At 39.7% G+C, this 19416-nt stretch overlaps 1 protein-coding gene across 1 annotated transcript in view; it reads left to right on the top strand.

The window, feature by feature from the left end:
- NCKAP5 (NCK associated protein 5) overlaps nucleotides 1-19416 on the top strand; it is a 977727-nt gene that overhangs the window by 676530 nt on the left and 281781 nt on the right. The window contains exon 7 of the mRNA XM_037741167.1: nucleotides 9690-9839. Coding sequence (XP_037597095.1) covers nucleotides 9690-9839 — 150 coding nt within the window. The remainder of the gene's footprint in view (nucleotides 1-9689; nucleotides 9840-19416) is intronic.

The raw sequence follows: 19416 nt of genomic DNA, 5'->3' as shown, positions 1-19416 counted from the left end.
GGAAGATAGAAATACACATCCAGAAAAGAAGCATAAAAGTTTTTTTATGCAGAGGATCTTCTAGGTAGATCTAATCTTAATGACATTATGTATTAAAAACCCCTGAACTTCAGCAGTGTTTTAAATATTTATCCTTCAAAGTTGAGTTTTTACAGATGATCAAAATTGTATAAATTTAAAGTGAGAAGAGATCTTTGAGTAAATCTGTGTTTGTGCATTTTATTTTAGGGATGAAGAAATTGAGGGACAGAGAAGTTATGTGATAACTAAAATTACACAGCTGGCTAGTGGCAGAGCGAAGAGGGAATGTAGATTTCTTACTTCTACTTGTTCTAAGGCTTACTAAAAATGGGACTAGATGTCTCCACTCTGGAGAAGAATAGACTTTTAGATCATAATGAGATGGTACTTGATGATCCTCAAGAAGGTTAATTGTCAAATTAAATACCAGGGTATGTCCAAATGTGATACATACTGCCTATACTTTCTGCCATAATTTAGGATTCTTTAGTTATCTTCATGGACTTGGGCTCAGACAGACTTAGAGTCACTCCCACGGTGATGGAGTAGAAGGCAGAACAGCCACTGTGTTGAGGTTAAGCCTTTGTACACAAAACTAGGCCACCATATTTACCCAGAAGAACTGAGTATTGGGGTTGGGATGAAAATATTCCAACGTCTCTTCTTACTTTTCTTATGAAAGAAATCGTGAGCCTACTGTGACAACCAGTTGCCACTTGTCTACCTCATCTGAAACACTGATGACCAGATTTCTGTCTTTTTAAAATCAAAACAAGGGACAAGCAGGCATTGTTTTTAAATTACTAAGACTTTTTTTTTTTTTTTTTGAGACTGAGTCTCCCCCTTTCACCCAGGATGGAGTGCAGTGGTGTGATCTCGGCCCACTGCAACCTCTGCCTTCTGGGTTCAAGCGATTCTCCTGCCTCAGCCTCCAGAGTAGCTGAGACTGTAGGCATGCACCACCATGCCCAGCTCATTTTTTTTTTTTTTTTTTTTTAGTAGAGATGGGGTTTCACTATATTGCCCAGGATGGTCTTGATCTCTTGACCTTGTGATCTACCTGCCTCAGCCTCCTGAAGTGCTGGGATTACAGCCGTGAGCTACCACGCCTGGCCTAAATTACTAAAGCTTTCTAAGCAAGAGAGTTGTAGACATGTTTCCCTTAATTGTTGCAAACATAGAACCTGTCTCTTGGAACCTCAATGCCTTTTTCTCTAGAAACCACTGAAACTAGTTACAGGCTGTTAATGCCATCTGTTTCTATGAAAAGAAAATCATAACATGGTGGGCCCTAGAGTGTCAAAACTAAAATATAAATTTTGAGAGGTCTCTCACCACTCAAAGGTAGAGTAGTTTCTATTGCATAGGTCATCTATTCCTGAAGTAGGGTTAGTAAGCTATGGGTGAATGTGTCTCAGTCTCTCTGGTTACACCCATTATTCCAGTGTACTATTAATAGCCACACCCACTCTTACTCTTCAGCCAGTGTTGCTTTGGATGATTAATTATCTGTTCATTTTACTTATTACTAGTAGAAATTAAATCAAACTTGCATCCTCAAACGCTTATCTAAAGTAAAAGTGATTTATATTCTATGCTCAAGTGTCTTTGTCCAGAGGCTCTTCATCTTCAGCATGGATTAGAATTACCTGTACTGTTCTCTAAAATGAAAGATTCCTGGACCCACTCCCAGGTATTGTGACTCATCAGGGCCAGAGTGTACCAAGGAATCTGGATTTTAAACAAGCAGCACTTCTTCTCCTCCCCTAGCCCCTGTTGACTCTGAGGCTGGCGGCTGGTGGTGCATTCTCTGAGAAACATTGAAATAAGGAAATATTGGTTGTCATTGTTAGAGGAAGTGGATGCTAAAGAATTCTAGTTATGGAATGCCTTACAAACTGTGGGCTCTTATTGTGTGAGACCGTCATTTCAGTAATGGTCCAGTCAACTCCTGTTTAGCCAATTGCAGCAGCACCTTGTTTTTCTGACATCTGTGTTAACTTCCCCCAGCCCAACCACACTGTATCCAAGAGAGATTTCACAACTCTAATCTGACTGTGTTACCCTTACTGCCATCATACTTGCAAATAGTCAGTGGCATTCCATTCACTGGCTTCTCATTTCTCTGAGGGTAAAGACAAAATTCCTTGACAAGTGCCCTGGCCCCATCTGCCCATCCAGCCTCACCTCCCATCCCAGTGACCCTGGCCTACTTTTGGACTTCTCAGTTGCCCCGCCTCTTCTCACATCATGGTTATTTCCTGGTTAACTCCCGCTGTGCCTTCGGATCTCAGCTCAATCTGGGAAACCTCTCCCTACCTCTCATTTATATCGCTCTATTATTCGTTCTCAAAGCACCTCGGAACTCTTCATCACAGCACACACTACAGTGCTATTTTATGTTTGCTCATGACATTTTGATTAATAGCTATCTTCTTCTGAAAGACCGTAAGTTCCACGAGAACAGGGGCCATACATGTTTTTACTCACTTTGTATGCCTGGCATCTTCCTCAGTGCCTAGCATATGTGAACTGCTCAGCAAATATTAGTTGAATAGCATGGTTAATGAATTCCAAAATGACCTATGGAATATCGATTAAGACATCCTCTGTGCTGGGCTGGGGAAAACCAGTGACTAGAAGATGGATAAGTCACATTTATACATTTTGGGGAAGGGTATAGACTGAGCAGCAGCTGGCCATCCATGAAGAGCCATGGTGCCCAAGCTTTGGACCAACTAAGCTTTCTGAGCTGTCATGAGTTCAATTGAGGCAGTTCAGAGATTTATGTTGATTGATGTTATTTTAGAAAGGCCTGATGATGTTGACTGCTTGAGAACAAAAGAGGAGGGCTCCCCCAAAGGTGAAACATTACCCTGGTTACCACTTAGAGAAACTTACAGCCCTAAGGATTGCTTTATGTACCGACAAGGTGAAATTTAATTTAAACCCTTTGATACAAACTGAGCTCCTAAATCTTTAGCTTTCTGAGTTCTAGCTGGTATTTGCTGAGGTAAACAAGCTCTTATGGTCTCAATCATATATGAAATATGTGGGCAGTGAAAATTGTTTGTGTGGTAGCCTCACTTTTATAGAATTCACTGCTGATTAAATGCCATAAAAATGAAAACAGGTCACCTCTGGAATCAACTTATTCTCTTCAACTTTGGCATCCCCCTGAGTGGGCCTGGCTTGTTTTTCTTATTTCCCTCTTGAAGGTTCATCAGAAGAATACACAGTATTTAGCATTACACATTTCTGACCTCTGTCTTACTGTTTTTACTGTGTGTGTATCTCAGTTTCTTAGTTGGCAAAGGACCTAACATTTCTGATACTTTTTAGGATTAAAATGAGTTATTTATTTTTGGATAGAATCCATATACTTGACTTTTTAAATACTGTCATGTTTTTATGAGTGTAAGACAAATCCAACTGCTATTCTATCTAAGATGGGCTGTGGCGATCTGTGAATAGGGTATTGCCACATTTCTCTCAGCTCCCTCAGAACCTTTCTCTACCTCTATCTCTCCACTTTTTTGTTTCTTTTGCTTATTCACTTACTCTATATACGTCCTTTCCATTTTCTCTCTTTCTCAATGTTACATTATACTCTCTCTCATTAGTAAATGATTAAGAAACGAGAGATTAATCTTAAATGACTAAGAAATAAAAGAGAACCCCACCTTCTGGATTTGTATCAGGGCATCTTATCATGAAGAGCACAAGGAAGTAAGCCTTTAGGTCAGTGACTAGCCTATGAGCAGTATGCAATGTGGCTTTTGGTCCTGGGTGGCATTCCATCAGAGCAGGTTTGAAGCCTCTTTGCCATGAGCACATCACCAGTACCTACATCCCAGAACCATTCAAAGTGACCCCGTGACTTCCAGAAGCTAGGATCTATGTCAGAGAGGACTTTTACATGAGTGCTACACAGAGCCTCAATGCTTCCAGCAGGCTGGAAGAGCCAGGAAATGAACAATGAACGCCTCAAGGACTGGCCTCAACTAATGATTCCTCCAGGGTTGGGGCATCAGTACTTCAGCTCTCTCACCCTGGGGTCAGATAATTCTTCCCTTCCTTGAGTCACTCCCCTACCTCCCTAGTGGTGTTTCCTGCATCTCCCAAATGAGCTACTTGTACTCAAATCCTTGTTCTCTAAGAACTCAGGCTAGATACTAATGATTTAGAAATACTTACTGAGAAATTGAATTATAAGTGATATTTTGCAGGAGGACAGGCATGGTGGCTCACATTTGTAATCCAGCACTTTGGGAGGCCAATGTGTGTGGACTCCCTGAGGTCAGGAGTTATAGACCAGCCTGGCTAACATGGCGAAACCTCATCTCTACTAAAAACACAAAAATTAGCTGGGCATGGTGGCACCTGCCTGTAATCCCAGCTACCTGGGAAGCTGAGGTAAGAGAATCACTTGAACCCAGGAGGTGGAGGTTGCAGTGAGCCGAGATCACACCACTGCACTCCAGCCTGGGCGACAGAGGGAGACTCCATCTCAAAATAAATAAGTAAGTAAGTAAGTGATATTTTATAGAGAACTGCATTTTCCAAACCTTGGCTCCTCTACCAGCGCCCTTCATCCCCTGCCTTCTTGGCTTTGGAAATCTCCTCATGCATTCCCACCTTGGCTACTATCTCTGGCACTCCCTTTCCTCTTTAGTTCTTCAAACAACTTCGGGTTTTTTTCTATCTTGAAAAAGGTTTCCATTTGTCTCCACAATGCCCTTTAGCTACAGTTCTTTAGATTTCCTTCCCTGCCAAACTTTCAAATGAGCATCTGAGGAAATTGCCTCTATTTTCTCTCTTTTTACTTTTTGCTTAACCACTGACAATTTGGGTACCGTTGTCACACTTTAGTCAAACAGCTCTCAAGTTCCCACTAACAACCTTCTTATTACACAATGTAGAGGTGATTTTTTCTGTTCTCTTGTCATTTATGCTACCACTGAGTGCCTTGACAACGTTTTCTTTCTGAAAATTGTATCTTGAGTAATTGAATTCTTAGAACTTTAACACTGAAAGAGACATTGAGTCCAACTCTCATTTTATGTCTGGGGGAAACTGAGGCCTAAAAAGTTGGAATGATTTGCCCAGAAAGGTCCAAAATTATAAAATCTGAGCACTGAATTCAGGGCATCTGACCCATCCTCCATGGTAGATTCTGATCCACCATAAGAACTGCTTTTGGTAAGTCTTGATTCAAACCCTTCAAAATATTCCTGACTTTTATATCTTTCGGTTTAAAGACTTTCCAGCTAGTCTCCTAGCTCCTTCCTTCCACAGCCCATTCTCCATTGCAGCAGTCTGGATGATGTTTCTAAAACATAAATCAGAACCTACCACTCCCCTGCTTGTAGCCTTCAGTTCCTCTTTAGTGCACTTAGAATAAAATCCAAAATTCTTCCTGTGCCTTGCAAGACCCCCTATGGTCCAGCTCTCTTTCTGATCTCATTTCCTGCCAGCCTTCCTCTTGTAGTCACTGTGTTCCACCACAGAGTCTCCCTCAGCTGGCCAGCAAGGCAGGCCTTGGCCCCGCCATGAGCATTTGCTTTGCTCGTCTTTCTGCTGGGAATGCTCTTCCCCAGACCACTGCTGCTTCCTCCTCATCATTTGGCCTTTGCTCAAATGGCCACCTCCTTACTCGACCTCACTCTGTTGTCACCACATCTAACATCGTCCCTAACCATCCCACTCTCCATCACATTGTGTTGTTTTCTTCATAGCATTTGCCACCAGCTATTATTACATTATATTACTTACAGTTTTAATTTGGAGCGTGTCATGTTTCTCAGCATTAGAATACAATTTCATGGAATATAGGAACTTTGTCTTGTTTTCCATATTCCAGCAAATGGCCAGTAGATCAGCAAATGGCCAGTAGTGAGTGTTTAACAAAACATTCGTTGGATGAACAAATGAATGAATTGTGTCTGAATTTTTGTCTCATTTCCAATCATCTTCTCCCTCCTTTTCTCCCCAATTCTATTATTCAATTATTCTCTCAAAAAGTTTTTCTCTACCATAATCAAACTGATTTCCTCATAAACCTGTAAGGACAAAACTTATTATTGACTAGGAGCCTTTAAAAATTTTCTCTGACCAAACACCCACCCTATGCCTCTCTAATTATTTAAGTTGTATCACTGTGTTAACGTATGAGTCACATTCAGTTTCCATGGAATCACGTCTCACAGCTTGCATTGACTGCCCTTTCTTCAAGTTATGTAAAGTGACCCTTACATATGTAATCTAAATACTCATACGTAATCCATATTGTCTTTAATTATTTCCACATCATAATACTTGGGCACTGTGTCTAGGTACACGTGTGTGTGTGTGTGTGTGTGTGTGTGTGTTTGTAGGGTAGGGTAGTGGCTCATTATTTGCAGATTCGGCATTTGCAAATTGCCTACTCGCAAAAATTTATTTGCAACCTGAAAACCAATACTTATGTCACTTTTGTGGTCATTCATGAACATACCTGGAACGGTGAAAAATTTGTCACCCCAGCTTCACACTACTAGCTGAGACGGAGCAAGGCAGCACTGTGCCTTCTTGTTTTAGCTTTCATGCAATAAACAAGTGACCTGTTTGTGGTCTATTTAGTGGCATGTTTTTTTGCATTTTGTGCTTTTTGTGGGTGATTTCACTGTTTGAAATGGCCCCAAGTGTAGTAGCGAAGCACTGTCTGCTATTCCTAACCACACACAGGCTGCGATGTGCTTAACAGAGAAAACACCTGTGTGTTAGATAAGCTTCCTTCAAGCATGACTTGCAGTGCTATTAGCTGTTAGTTCAGTGTCAATGGATCAACAGTATATGTTAAATGTAAGGTGTCTTTAAATAGAAATACACATCAAACAAGATTATATAATGGCTGGTTAATGAAAATGTGACCAGAGGCTCACAAGAACCTAACTCTATTTTCCCTCAGAATAATAATTTTACATTTCCTGAGTTGGTGTTCTGTTCATGAACATTTTATAGAACATAACCACTGTGAATAACAATACTTCACTAGATGGCGTGTGAGTATATGTATGTTGGCATTAGCCTCATTAGGAGTTTAGGAGACAAAGACATCAAGACTTATTGAAATTAAGAAGTTTGTCCAAGGCCGGGCACAGTGGCTCACACCTGTAATCCCAGCACTTTGGAAGACCAAGGTGAGTGGATCACCTGAGGTCGGGAGTTCGAGACCAGCCTGGCCAGCCTGGTGAAACCCCATCTCTACTAAAAATACAAAAATTAGCTGGGTGTGGTGGCAGGCACCTGTAATCCCAGCTATTTGGGAGGCTGAGGCAGGAGAACCACTTGAACCCAGAAGTCAGGGGTTGCAGTGAGCTGAGATCCCGCCATTGCACTCCAGCCTGGGCATCAGAGCAAGACTCCGTCTCAAAAAAAAAAAAAAAAAAAAAAAAAAAAAAAAAAAAAAAAAAAAAAAAAAAAAAAAAAAAACTGTCCAAGATTATTTGCCAAACTGCTAAATAAATGGTAGACCTGGAATCTGATGTCTCATTCCAAAGTCTTTTGGCTTTCCATTTACCGCACCAGTGGCTTTGCTTTTCTTTGTTTTAATTAGCTATTGAGCTCTTATTTTTACAAGCTCCACACACACACATACACACACACATAGAGTCATGCATCTCATAAAGACATGGGTCAATGACAGGCCACATGTGTGATGATGGTCCCATAAGATTATACCATGTTTGTACTGTACCTTTTCTCTGTTTAGATATATTTGGATACACAAATACCTGCCATTGTGTTACAGTTGCCTACAGCACTCAGTACAGTAACATGATATAAAGGTTTCTAACCTAGGTACCATATATCCTGGGTGTGTAGTAGGCTGTACCATCTAGGTTTGTATAAATACACTCTATGATGTTTACGCAATGATGAAATCTTCTAAGGGTACATTTCTCAGAAGTTATCCCTGTCATTAAGCAATGTGTGACTGTGTATGTGTGTATGTATGTATGTGTGTGTGTACATATATATATACACGTATGTCTATAAAATATAAGTGGAATATGCTGAATGATGAATGAAAAACTAGATACAGAAAGTAAAATGAAGACAATTTTAAAACAGCTTGCTTCATCAACCCAGGATAGCATTTACTTACAGTCATCCCAAACCACAAAAGAGAAGTAAAAGTACCTCTTTGTTTAGTAACAATATCTGCAAAGTTCAGATTCCTTATCGTGGGAAGTGGAAGTCTGACAGGTGGCCAAACCCTGAAAAATCAAAGTTATAAAAATGCTGCCATGACCTGGATTTGTTTCCTGGCCTGTGGATGTGCATCTTAAACTTGTCTGGCATTTATTTGAGCTGAACTCATACCTGCACATGGTATGCAGCTGGGCATGCTTGAGCCTGATTTCATAAAGATCTACAACCTTTCTAATCAATTATGCACTTATATATACAGAGATGACAGGAGAAATTGTATCCTAAAATCTGTATGTAACAGTTTAACATGGATGAGTTTACTGACTTGTGGTCTCAAGTGATTTATATATATACATATGTACACTGATACATACACATTAAGACATATTTTTACATCGTAATTTGTTTTCAAAAAATAAATATTTTTGGAACCATTAAAGCACCTTGATGAACACAGTTTGAAAACCCTGTTGTTGTTGTTGTTGTTTTCTTCTTCTATGCTCTTTTCTAAGTAGATTGTATAAGCTCCTTGAGGGTAAGAATAATATCTTTTGTGCTTCTGTATTTGCAAATTGATCTTAGCTTAGTACTAAAATATAGAGAAGTCTCCTACAACTGATAATCCAGTTTTGCCCAGATGGTTGACAACCACCTACATTAAAACAAATATTAAGGCAGCGTTATGTTTAGAATTAAATGGTGGAATCGAAGGATGTCATTTAGTGTGTGGAGCAAGAGTCTCCATGCACAAAATGGATGGACTTTTTCATATAATAATCTCTCTTGATACTTCTTTTTCCCTTGAAAAACAAGGGCCAGTCATAAGGCTTAATACTTCCTCAACTTTCAAAAAAGCTTCCAGGGTCAAGATTGAGTGAGGGGCTTCCAACAGTAAGGCAAGACAAAATTACTCTTTACGTCTGCCTCAAGGTCAAAGTACAAAACACTGAATGAACAGTGTTACAGAAAGGGACTAAGTGGTCCTTAAAAGTCGTGTCATTATTTTGCTGTAAGAATTAATTGGTGTGAGCTTTGAATTCTGAAATCTCTATTATTTTGTGATATTTTGTATTCTTTTAATTAAATGGCTGCATATCCAGCGACTTTAATGATCCTGTTTTGAGGAGCTATGCCTTTCACAAATCAAGGTATCAAAGTCAATGTATTTTTCCACAGTTTATAGTATAGCTGAGTTTCATTGTGCAGATAAAATTGGATTAACCACATGACTCTACCTATGGCTTTGCGGGCTCGGTCAGTTCTCCAACTGTGCAAAGGAAATCTGCATTCAGAGGTGGTGACCCAATGGCTTTGTCCTTTCAGGGTTCAGTAAAAATATCTACTTCATGTTTTAAAATAAGTCCCTCTTGGAATTTGTTTAGCAAACTCCTAGCCCCAGAAGAATGCACAGGCAGGAGGATGATTCTGGCCTTTTCAGCCTCACACTCATGCTTAATTCTTTCTTGCTTCAGGAAAAGCTGTCAGAGGAAGACAGAAAACATAAGGAAGCTTTGGAAGATCTTCACATGGTGGTTGATGAGGATTCAAGGAGTGAAAGCAGCAGTACAGATGAGGGAAAAGAAAAGACCAAATTGCTATTAGAGAGATTGAAAGCTCTAGAGGTAAGAAACAAAGTAATTTTTACGCTCTAGAGGTAAGAAACAAAGTAATTTTTACACTCGTCAAGAAAAATAAGTCTTCCGTTTCTTTTATTGGCACTGATTTTGAGTGAGTATAAATCTTCCCTTTTCAGTTCTCCCAGACGAATACGATCTATGATTTTCTACTAAGATTTTTTTGTCTACAATGAGCAAAAAGTTAGCACTGAAAGGGTCTTAACCTTATGTTGTTTTAAAAGGAGTGCATAGGGTAGCCATTGATTTGTAACTTAAATTCAGCCCTCAAACTGTATTAGTTTCTAAAATTGCAAGCTCCTTGTGGGAAGGGGCTAGGTGATATTTCACTTTGTTTTCCCCAGTAACTGGCAAAATGAATGAATGAATGAATGAGCAAAATATTTAATAGTATGTAAAATTATTACACACACACACAGAGATTTTAAGCAGTATAGTCATCTCTTAAAACAAACAAACAAACAAACAAACGTGTAGGAATTCAATGTGTAAAGCATCTAACAGTGGAGCTGAAACTGGCTAAGGAGACTTGAGATTTTTGGAGCACCAATGTCCTCCAGATGCCTCCAGACCGGTATTTGATAACACTCGTCTATTACTTAGTGGCATTTGACATTATTTCAAGTGTTAATTCATGAATTTTTATAGCAGTCATCAAAGACCATTCCAGTTACTAGTTCCTGATTGAAATGTCACATACTTAAGGACTCAGCCAAGATTTTTTTTTCTATGAGTTCACTTACCTCCTTTTGATAAGCTTATGAAAGGCCTTCACTCAACATCTAAATATGCAGTTCTACCATAGAGTCTATAGAATCCTGAAAACTCTGCTAGTATAGAGGAAGAAGACCTAGAGAGGCCTCATTTTCTATGCTTTGTTTCTGCAATTCTACCTTGGATCTACCACATTGTCTATAGTGAGCATGTCCATTTTACACTAATTTCTTCAGCGATAATAAAGCAGAATGGTGAGATTATGTACTTGGAGCTCAATTCTTGGGGTTTGATTCAAATCCCTTTTCTACCACTTTCTAGCTTTGAAACCATCAAAGCTCCCTGAGCTTCTGTTCCCTCAGCTGAAATCATGGGAATAGTAATAGTAACTAGCCTTACAGGGAAGTAATGAGGATTACTTGAGTAATTATTTTTAAAATGATGCCTGTGCATAGTCTCTTTTATTCATCCACACCAAACCTGCACCTTTTTCTTAATTTTCTTCCTACTTATCTGGGTACAATGATTAATGATATAAGGACTGTGAATGAAAGATGTTGGCTACTCTACAAAGGTGTGACTGAAGGCAGACAGATAAGCAAGTGACTTCAAACACAGTGCAAAAGAAAGGCCAACTGAAGGAATCACTGGCAACTCCCTCTGGGCAAAGAGCTAGGAATCACCCTTGTCTCCCCATGGGTTTTTATTCATTTGTCATTTTCTGAAGACAGTCACTGTAAAACATAGGAAAGCTTCTCAAGGGAAACTGAGGTTCCTACTTGGGTTTTAAGAAACTTATAGCTTTGTCTTGAGGTTGAATTAACTAGATTCACAATAGGAAACAGTTGATATTACCATTTCTTGATCCCATAGGACCATGTACTTAAATTGTTAGGTTTTTGTTTATAGCTACAGAGAAAATTAATCTTAGTTCATGTCATTGTTAGAGACAACAATGTAAAGGACATTTTACTTAATCAAGCTAAGAGGTCTTTAAAAAAATATATGGCAGCAAATGTTTCTTAAACTGTAGTGAGTAAAAGAGAAGCAGTACTTATTTTTCCATCAACAGAGTCCTTTACACCTCAGACAACCACTCTTGATTCCAGCATTAGTTGGATGCAATAGATGATCTAGAAGTGCCATTAAGCCCCACTATTTTAATTCATAAAACTCTTTTATTTTTTAATTTCCTGTAGTCATAGTGCCACTGCTTGTTTCCTAAAATTCTTTGTTCAATATTAAGTGAACTTTCTTCTAGCCTTCACATCTTACTATCTTCTATTTGAATAGGTAATAAGATTATTTTATTTTATAACATAAAGTATATAAAATAAGAAATACAAATATATGTTTGTAAATATATATAAATATATTTTCTTACATAATATATAGATGTCTTTTTGTCATACATGTAATTCATTTTCATATGAATTTTATGTGCTACTTAAATTTTTTCATTTTAAAACAATTTGCTCCATATTCTCAGTGTCTAGGATCTTTTGCATGGGTTAAACATTGTTGTGGGAAAATGGAGGACTGATTTTGACAGTCTACAGTCAGAGCTGGTCATAGATCCCATATGGATTTATATGCTTTAACAAAATGCTTCCTTGGAAAGCTGCAGTGGAATTCATTATAATGTGTCAAAAATTACTTTGGCAAAATCTGATGTACAGCAAGATTTTAAAAACACAAAGAATATTTTCCATCAGCATATTTTTGGAAGGCAGCTATGCTCACCAATACTCTACCAGCACCCCATCAGTGTATTTTTAAAATGACCATATTTGTATACCCTAATCTCTTGGCCCCTGGTGTTGAAGGTCACAGAAAGAAACGATTGTCAGGATGGTAGAAAGCAGTCTTCTTTCATTCCTGATCCCCCAGCAGTTTCCAAGAAGGTGTGGAAAACAAAATGCAGAGATGACTCCTACATTCCATTCTTGATTACTGTGACAATGATATTCAAAAACAGCTTGAAGAGCCCCTGACTTTGAAAATTAATATTGTCTAAGCAAATCACCCCTGGATTATCCCCTCATGTGACCATTCCTGGAGTAGGTTCCTACTCACATTCATCAATCAATTCCTCTTTCTTCTCTATGCACCAACCTCCTATGAACTATCAAGAAGATGAGCTCAGAGAGGTAGACGAGGTCCAGAACCTATTAAGCCTTATAGGTCATGGCCACAATAAACACTTAGAAATCAGAGACCCCTTTACTTGACTTTTCCAAAATCCAACCCTAGGAAGGATATGGGGTCATGGCAGAATACTCTGGAGGCGAAGGGCCTTCAAGTCTGTCTTTTGATAGTTCTTTTTCCTCTCAGTCCTTTGGTTGCAGCGCATTTCTCAGTAGCCTTTCTCCTCAGTTCCCAGATCCCGCCTTAGAACGTGGCCAGCTCTGTACCACTTACTCTCCTCTCCCTCAGCCACCTTCTCCCACAGCCAAGTTCTGTCTTTTTTTTTTTTTTTTTTTTTTTTTGGTGGAGCCATCTAGGTCTCTGCATGCCATGTCATGGGCTCATTCCATACCACCCCCATGCTTGGCAAAGTATTTTGCTAATTAAGACGTTTACCTTCCTGAAAACACCTCCGGTGCCAAGAATCAAAATTATAAAAATTATAAGTATACACACACATTCTGTCCTTTCAGCCTTGTGTTCTCTACTGAGTGCATTGGTTTCAGCTGTTTCCAGCTCTTCATAGTGAAGAGTAGACCATCTACCCGCATACCTAGCCACTGGATCCCCTGCGCTTAAATTCTAATTTGTGTTTAGGGTCCTGGTGCCTGGAGGAGAAATGGTTTGGTGTACATTTGTGTCATAGGGACACATGAACAATCTAGATGCCACTTGCACATTTTATGTAACTTCTCAGTGCCTGAGGGTAGCATTTTCTATGTTTTTTTAAAAAATTTGGGTTTTCCCTAGAAGAAAACCTAGGCAAAACCATTCAGGACATAGGCATAGGCAAGGACTTCATGATTAACACAAAAAGCATTGGAAACAAAAGCTAATATAGACAAATGGGATTTAATTAAACTCCAGGGCTTCTGCACAGCAAAAGAAACAATCATTAGAGTGAACTGGCAAGCAACAGAATGGGAAAAAAATTTTACAATCTACCCATCTGACAAAGGGCTAATATCCAGAATCTACAAAGAACTAAAACAGGTAAGAAAAAAATCAAACAAACCCATTCAAAAGTGGGCGAAGGATATGAACAGACACTTTACAAAAGAAGATATACATGAGGCCAACAAACATATGAAAAAATGCTCATCATCACTGGTTGTTAGAGAAATGCAAATCAAAACCACATTAAGATACCATCTCATGCCAGTTAGAATGGCGATCATTAAAAGTCAGGAGACAACAGATGCTGGAGAGGATGTGGAGAAATAGGAACACTTTTACACTGTTGGTGGGAGTGTAAATTAGTTCACCCATTGTGGAAGACAGTGTGGTGATTCCTCAAGGACCTAGAAATAGAAATTCCATTTGATCCAGCAATCCTATTACTGGGTATATATCCAAAGGATTATAAATCATTCTATTATAAAGATACATGCACACGTATGTTCATTGCGGCACTGTTTACAATAGCAAAGACCTGGAACCAACCCAAATGCCCATTGATGATAGACTGGACAAGGAAAATGTGGCATATATACACCGTGGAATACTATGCAGCCATCAAAAACGATGAGCGTGTGTCCTTTGTAGGGACATGGGTGAATCTGGAAACCATCATTCTCAGCAAAATGACGCAAGAACAGAAAAACAAATACTGCATGTTCTCACTCATAGGTGGGTGTTGAACAATGAGAACACATGGATGCAAGGAGGGGGCATCATACACTGGGCTGTGTTGGGGGGGACTAAGGGAGGGACAGGGGTGGTGGGGAGGTTGGGGAAGGATAACATGGGGAGAAATGCCACATATAGGTGACAGGGGCATGGAGGCAGTAAACTACCTTGCCGTGTATGTACCTATGCAACAATCCTGCATGATCTGCACATGTACCCCAGAACCTAAAGTACAATAAAAAAGAAAAGTGGCTTTTTAAAGCCTGCTGTTTCAGAGACTGCTTACCTGACTTAGAACAAAGCTCACCATTCTCAACTGGACTGCCACATCTCCAGTTGCTTTTGTAAGGATCACTGCTCTCTCCCACCCCACCAGAGACCACTGATTCAAGAGATCTTCCCGACTTGCTCTCCAGAATCCATTGGCTTCACCTGAAGTTTTCCCTGTTCCCTATTGCTGGGCATTCACTTCAGGTCCCTGGTTTGCTCTTGGCAGCTTCCTTGAAAGATATGATTTGTTTGTCTGCAGGCCCCCTCCTGACACTTCCACGGGGCCCTTCTCTCCACTCAGCAACAACTGCACACCTGAGTAAAAGTGAGGCTGGACATTCCCTTGGCTCACTCCCAACTCCCACAGCATCTGATTCTCAGCTTCTAGTCGGGGAGAATAGGCTCGCCACCACCTGAGAGTCCTAAGCCTAAAAGCACATGATGACTTAGCCAGATAGCCTCAAGGTTGAAAGAACTTGGCCACTTATAGGAATGATTTATTTTGTGCAGAAAAATATGGCAATTAAATATGTTATGGTGAGTAACAGCTTTTTCTACTCAATTATACCTTTCCATGAAAGTATGACAATTAAAGTGCTATGCATAAGCATTTTTGTTAATCAGTAATTCCTATTTAAAATTAAGTAGTTTAAAATAGACAAACCTGGCAGTGCATCACAATTATATGTAGAACTCATAGTTGAGAGATATATATTAAATATCTTCTATGGACCAAACACTGTTCTATGCACAGGGATTAGATCTGTTTTCTTGGTCCCTACCCCAGTGGGCAGACACAGGAAACATCTACTTAAATAAAATAATGAAAAAGCAAATAAATAGGCAACTATATGCCTCTAAGTAAGAAAAGTTGGTTGAGTTAGTAGCAGAGAGAGTGCGAGCTAGGGGTAGGAGAGGTATGTACTGAAGAACACGTCTGACATCAGCCATTTGGGTGTAATATAAATTTTAAAAGGGAGACAGCTGTAGGAAGATGTGGAGGAAGAACTTTCCAAGAGGAGGCAACTGCAAATGTGAAAGGCCACCTGAAGATGCTGGAAAGCTCAGCAAGTCCAGGAAACAGAAATAAGAAGCATGTCCTGGGGACAGAAGGCACAAAATTAAAAAAACAGAAGAAGATGAGTTCAGAGAGATAGACAAGGGCCAGCCCCTTATAGGCCATGGTCACAATAAAGACTTGGGAAATGATATAAATTCAAAAGGAAACCATTTAGAGAATTTTAAACTGGGAAGAAGCAATGACGTGACTTCTCATTTATAAAGACAAATCCTTCTGCTTTGTGGGCTAATAGTGGGACATAGTAGGGGTGGGGAGACCAGATAGACGGTATTTTTTTGTTGTTTTTAGATTCAGACAAACGTTAGTGGACTGGTCTAGGGTAGGTGCCTAGGTCTTTTAGGGAATGATAATCATACCATATTAATTTAATTGGACTAGAGATACTGGGAATAAAAATAACCATGTCGGCAAGCCTTCCTATAGGGCTTACTATATCCCAGACACCACTGTTGTGATTACCATTTATGTTTATATATACTATTTTCATCTTCATAACCCTGTGGGGTGGGGTAGGATAGTATAGGGACCAGCGGAAGCCCTTGGCTCCCTAAAGGTTCACAGAAAATCACTGACATGAGGCCAACTGATTGATAGAAGAAAAGGCATGCACATGTATTTTCAATGTGTATACCATAGGAGCCTTCAGAATGGGTACTCAAAGACATAGGAGAAACTGACTATTTTTATGCTTAGGTTCAACATAGAGAGCTGGGTGGACAGATGACTATACAAAAAAAAAAAAAGAGCATGATCTAATGGTAATAGGCTGACTGGGGAACCCCCACAAGGCCTGCCTGTCTATATTCTTCTCGGGTTCTGCTTGCAGCATTCCTTCCTTCTGGGCATGGAGCAAAACCTCCTCTAGAATAGGGGTCTCCTGACCTATAGCAAACAAGGAGGTCAGATAATTGACTTAGGGTCAGATTTTACATATAAAAGCAGAAGGAAAATTAGAGTAACACTCTTTAGGTTTTATGACTAGCTTTCCAGTTTCTTTGACCTGCCTTGGAGGAGAGAGATTCTAGTTTCTATGACTAAATGGGGGAGAATGGAGCTGGGAGACAGGACGACAAGAAGATCAGAGAAAAACTTTGTCTTCAGAGGCTTTCATTTGGGGATACTGTTTCGTGAGCTCCAACAGTAATTATCACTATCAACATCTCCATTTTACAGATGAGGAAACTGAGCCCCAGAAAGTTTGAATATTTTGGCCAAGGTCATGTAGCCAGTGAGAGAGACAGAATTTGAACTCCCAATGTGTGGCTCCAGTAAACTATGCTAGTAAGAAATGGCCAAGGAATATATTTCAGAAGCGATATCTATTAGGAATTACTGATCAATTAGATGTAGAATATAAGGAAAAGTGAGAAGTCAAGGATAACTTCTAGTTTTTTGGTGTTAGCAACTGAGTGTGAGGTTGTACCAAATTTCTGAAAGAGGCAAGCCTTGGAGGAAAGGTGACTTAGCAAAATTAGCATGCAGTTGTCTGTTGGTTTTGCCCGTATTAAGTTGAGATGCCTATTATGCATTCAAGTGATGATGTTCTGTAGGCAGGTGGACATACAAAGTTCACATCAGGGCTAGAGATATGGATTTGAGAGTCATCAGCATATGGATGACACTCAGCATCATGGGACTAATTAAAGTCCCATCAGAAGTAACTGTCAATGGACAAGAAGAAGGCAGAGGACAAAGTTCTGAAGTTCCCCATTTTTAGAGGTCTGACAGAGGAAGAAGAGCCAGCACCTGAGCCTGGGGAGAGCATCTGGTGTGGCAGGAGGAAAATGGAAGGTGAAGGGTTGTAGGAGTCTAAAGAAGAAAGTGCTCCAAGGGTACTTGTCCAGTGCTGCTAGGAGCACAGGCGAGATGGAGCACAGAATCCACCCTCGGCCCTGGCAAGGCATGGTCAGCTATGACCTGGGTAGGAAGCATTTCTGATGGGAGTGGGTGGGGAGGAAAACATGTGGAGACATGTATAGATAGTTCTGAAGTGGATCAGACATGGAGAGAGTCAAAACTGGAGACAGGGTACAAGAGAAACTCTTGAAAAGGCAGCTAGCTGATGGTATGGCCTTCTAGTGTGCTGATGGCTGTGGTCTAGTGGAGAGGGCGAAATTGGTGATGCAGGAGAGAGAAGTGTGAATGCAAAAATGAGATCTACAAGCAGGATAGGGGAATGAAACCAGAGCAGAAATAGAGCTTTTGAAAATTCCGATGTCTAGAAGGTAACCCAGGAAATCCCAGCTCTTTTAGTCTGCAACGGAAACCAACCATCTGTATGTTTCTAAAACTCTGGGGATTATTCAGATGCACAGTCAGGACTGAGAACCACAGAACCGCTTTTAGAATGATATTTAAAGCTATCAGAACAACTTGGGTCCAGTTCTGTACTAAACCCAACAAGCATTCATTGGTCTTTTAAAAAATTGTAAATTGGTAATGTGTAATTAGATAAATTTATGGCATGCAAAGTGATACAATTTATGATACAACATGTAATAATTACATCAAGCTAGTTAACATGTTCATCACCTCACATACTTATCATTTTTGTGGTGAGAATGTTTGAACTCTTAGCAATTTTGAAATGTATAATACTCTATTATTAACAAATTTTGTATGCTTTGACCACCCTCTCTGCATTCTAGCACCCCCACGCCTCTGTAACTACCATTCTACTCTGTGCTCTCATTGGTCTTATTTATGTGGCCAAGAAACATATGAAAAAAGCTCATCATCACTGATCATTAGAGAAATGCAAATCAAAACCACAGTTAGATACCATCTCACGCCAGTTAGAATGGCAATTACTAAAAAGTCAGGATACAACAGATACTGGCATGGATGTGGCAAAATAGAAATGCTTTTATGTTGTTAGTAGGAGTGTAAATTAATTCAACCATTGTGGAGGATAGTGTGGCAATTCCTCAAGGATCTAGAAATAGAAATATCATTTGACCTAGCAATCCCATTACTGTGTATATACCCAAAGGATTATAAATCATTCTGTTATAAAGACACATGCACATGTATGTTCATTGTTTACAATAGCAAAGACTCGGAACCAACCCAAATGCCCATCAATGATGGACTGGATAAAGAAAATATGGCACATATACACCATGGATTACTGTGCAGCCATAAAAAAGAATGCATTCAGATCCTTTGCAGAGACATGAATGAAGCTGATCTTAACTACCTTTTAATCTAACCTTTCTGTGCTCCTGCCTCCCCTTAAGTAGAACTTTTTCTGGGTCTTCAGACTTAGATCTAGAGGCCTTCCCACATGTGGCCAGTGCCACAAGCTTTGGAGCCTGGGGAAAGGTCATCATCTAAAGTGCTCTTCAGTGGCTTTGTGCCACCTTTGAGGGCTTCCCTGATATGGCCACGGATATGTCTAGGTTTGGCTTTGTCTCCTTGCCAGTGAGAGGAGCAGGCTAATTGCTTTCCATTTCTAATTGGCTTTAAGTTCTTACCTTGTTCTTCTCATTTTTGTCCTCTCCTATCTTAAGACAATGTAAAAGAAATGAAAAAGTTATAAGGCAGCTTTCCAGTGGTATTCTAAATAGAAATTCATAATTGTTTCCTTCTAATCTTTAGACTCTATGACAGTTTGCTGACAGGCAACACCAGACATCCTTGTCTTAAAGTATCCAGCATTTATCTTTCTCTGGTTGTTTTTTT

The sequence above is a fragment of the Cebus imitator genome, unplaced genomic scaffold (assembly GCF_001604975.1).
Source record: "Cebus imitator isolate Cc_AM_T3 unplaced genomic scaffold, Cebus_imitator-1.0 Scaffold95, whole genome shotgun sequence".
In the NCBI taxonomy this organism is placed as follows: Eukaryota; Metazoa; Chordata; class Mammalia; order Primates; family Cebidae; genus Cebus; species Cebus imitator.
Note: the sequence above shows the minus strand (reverse complement) of the source record. Positions and strands in the feature narration are given on the sequence as shown.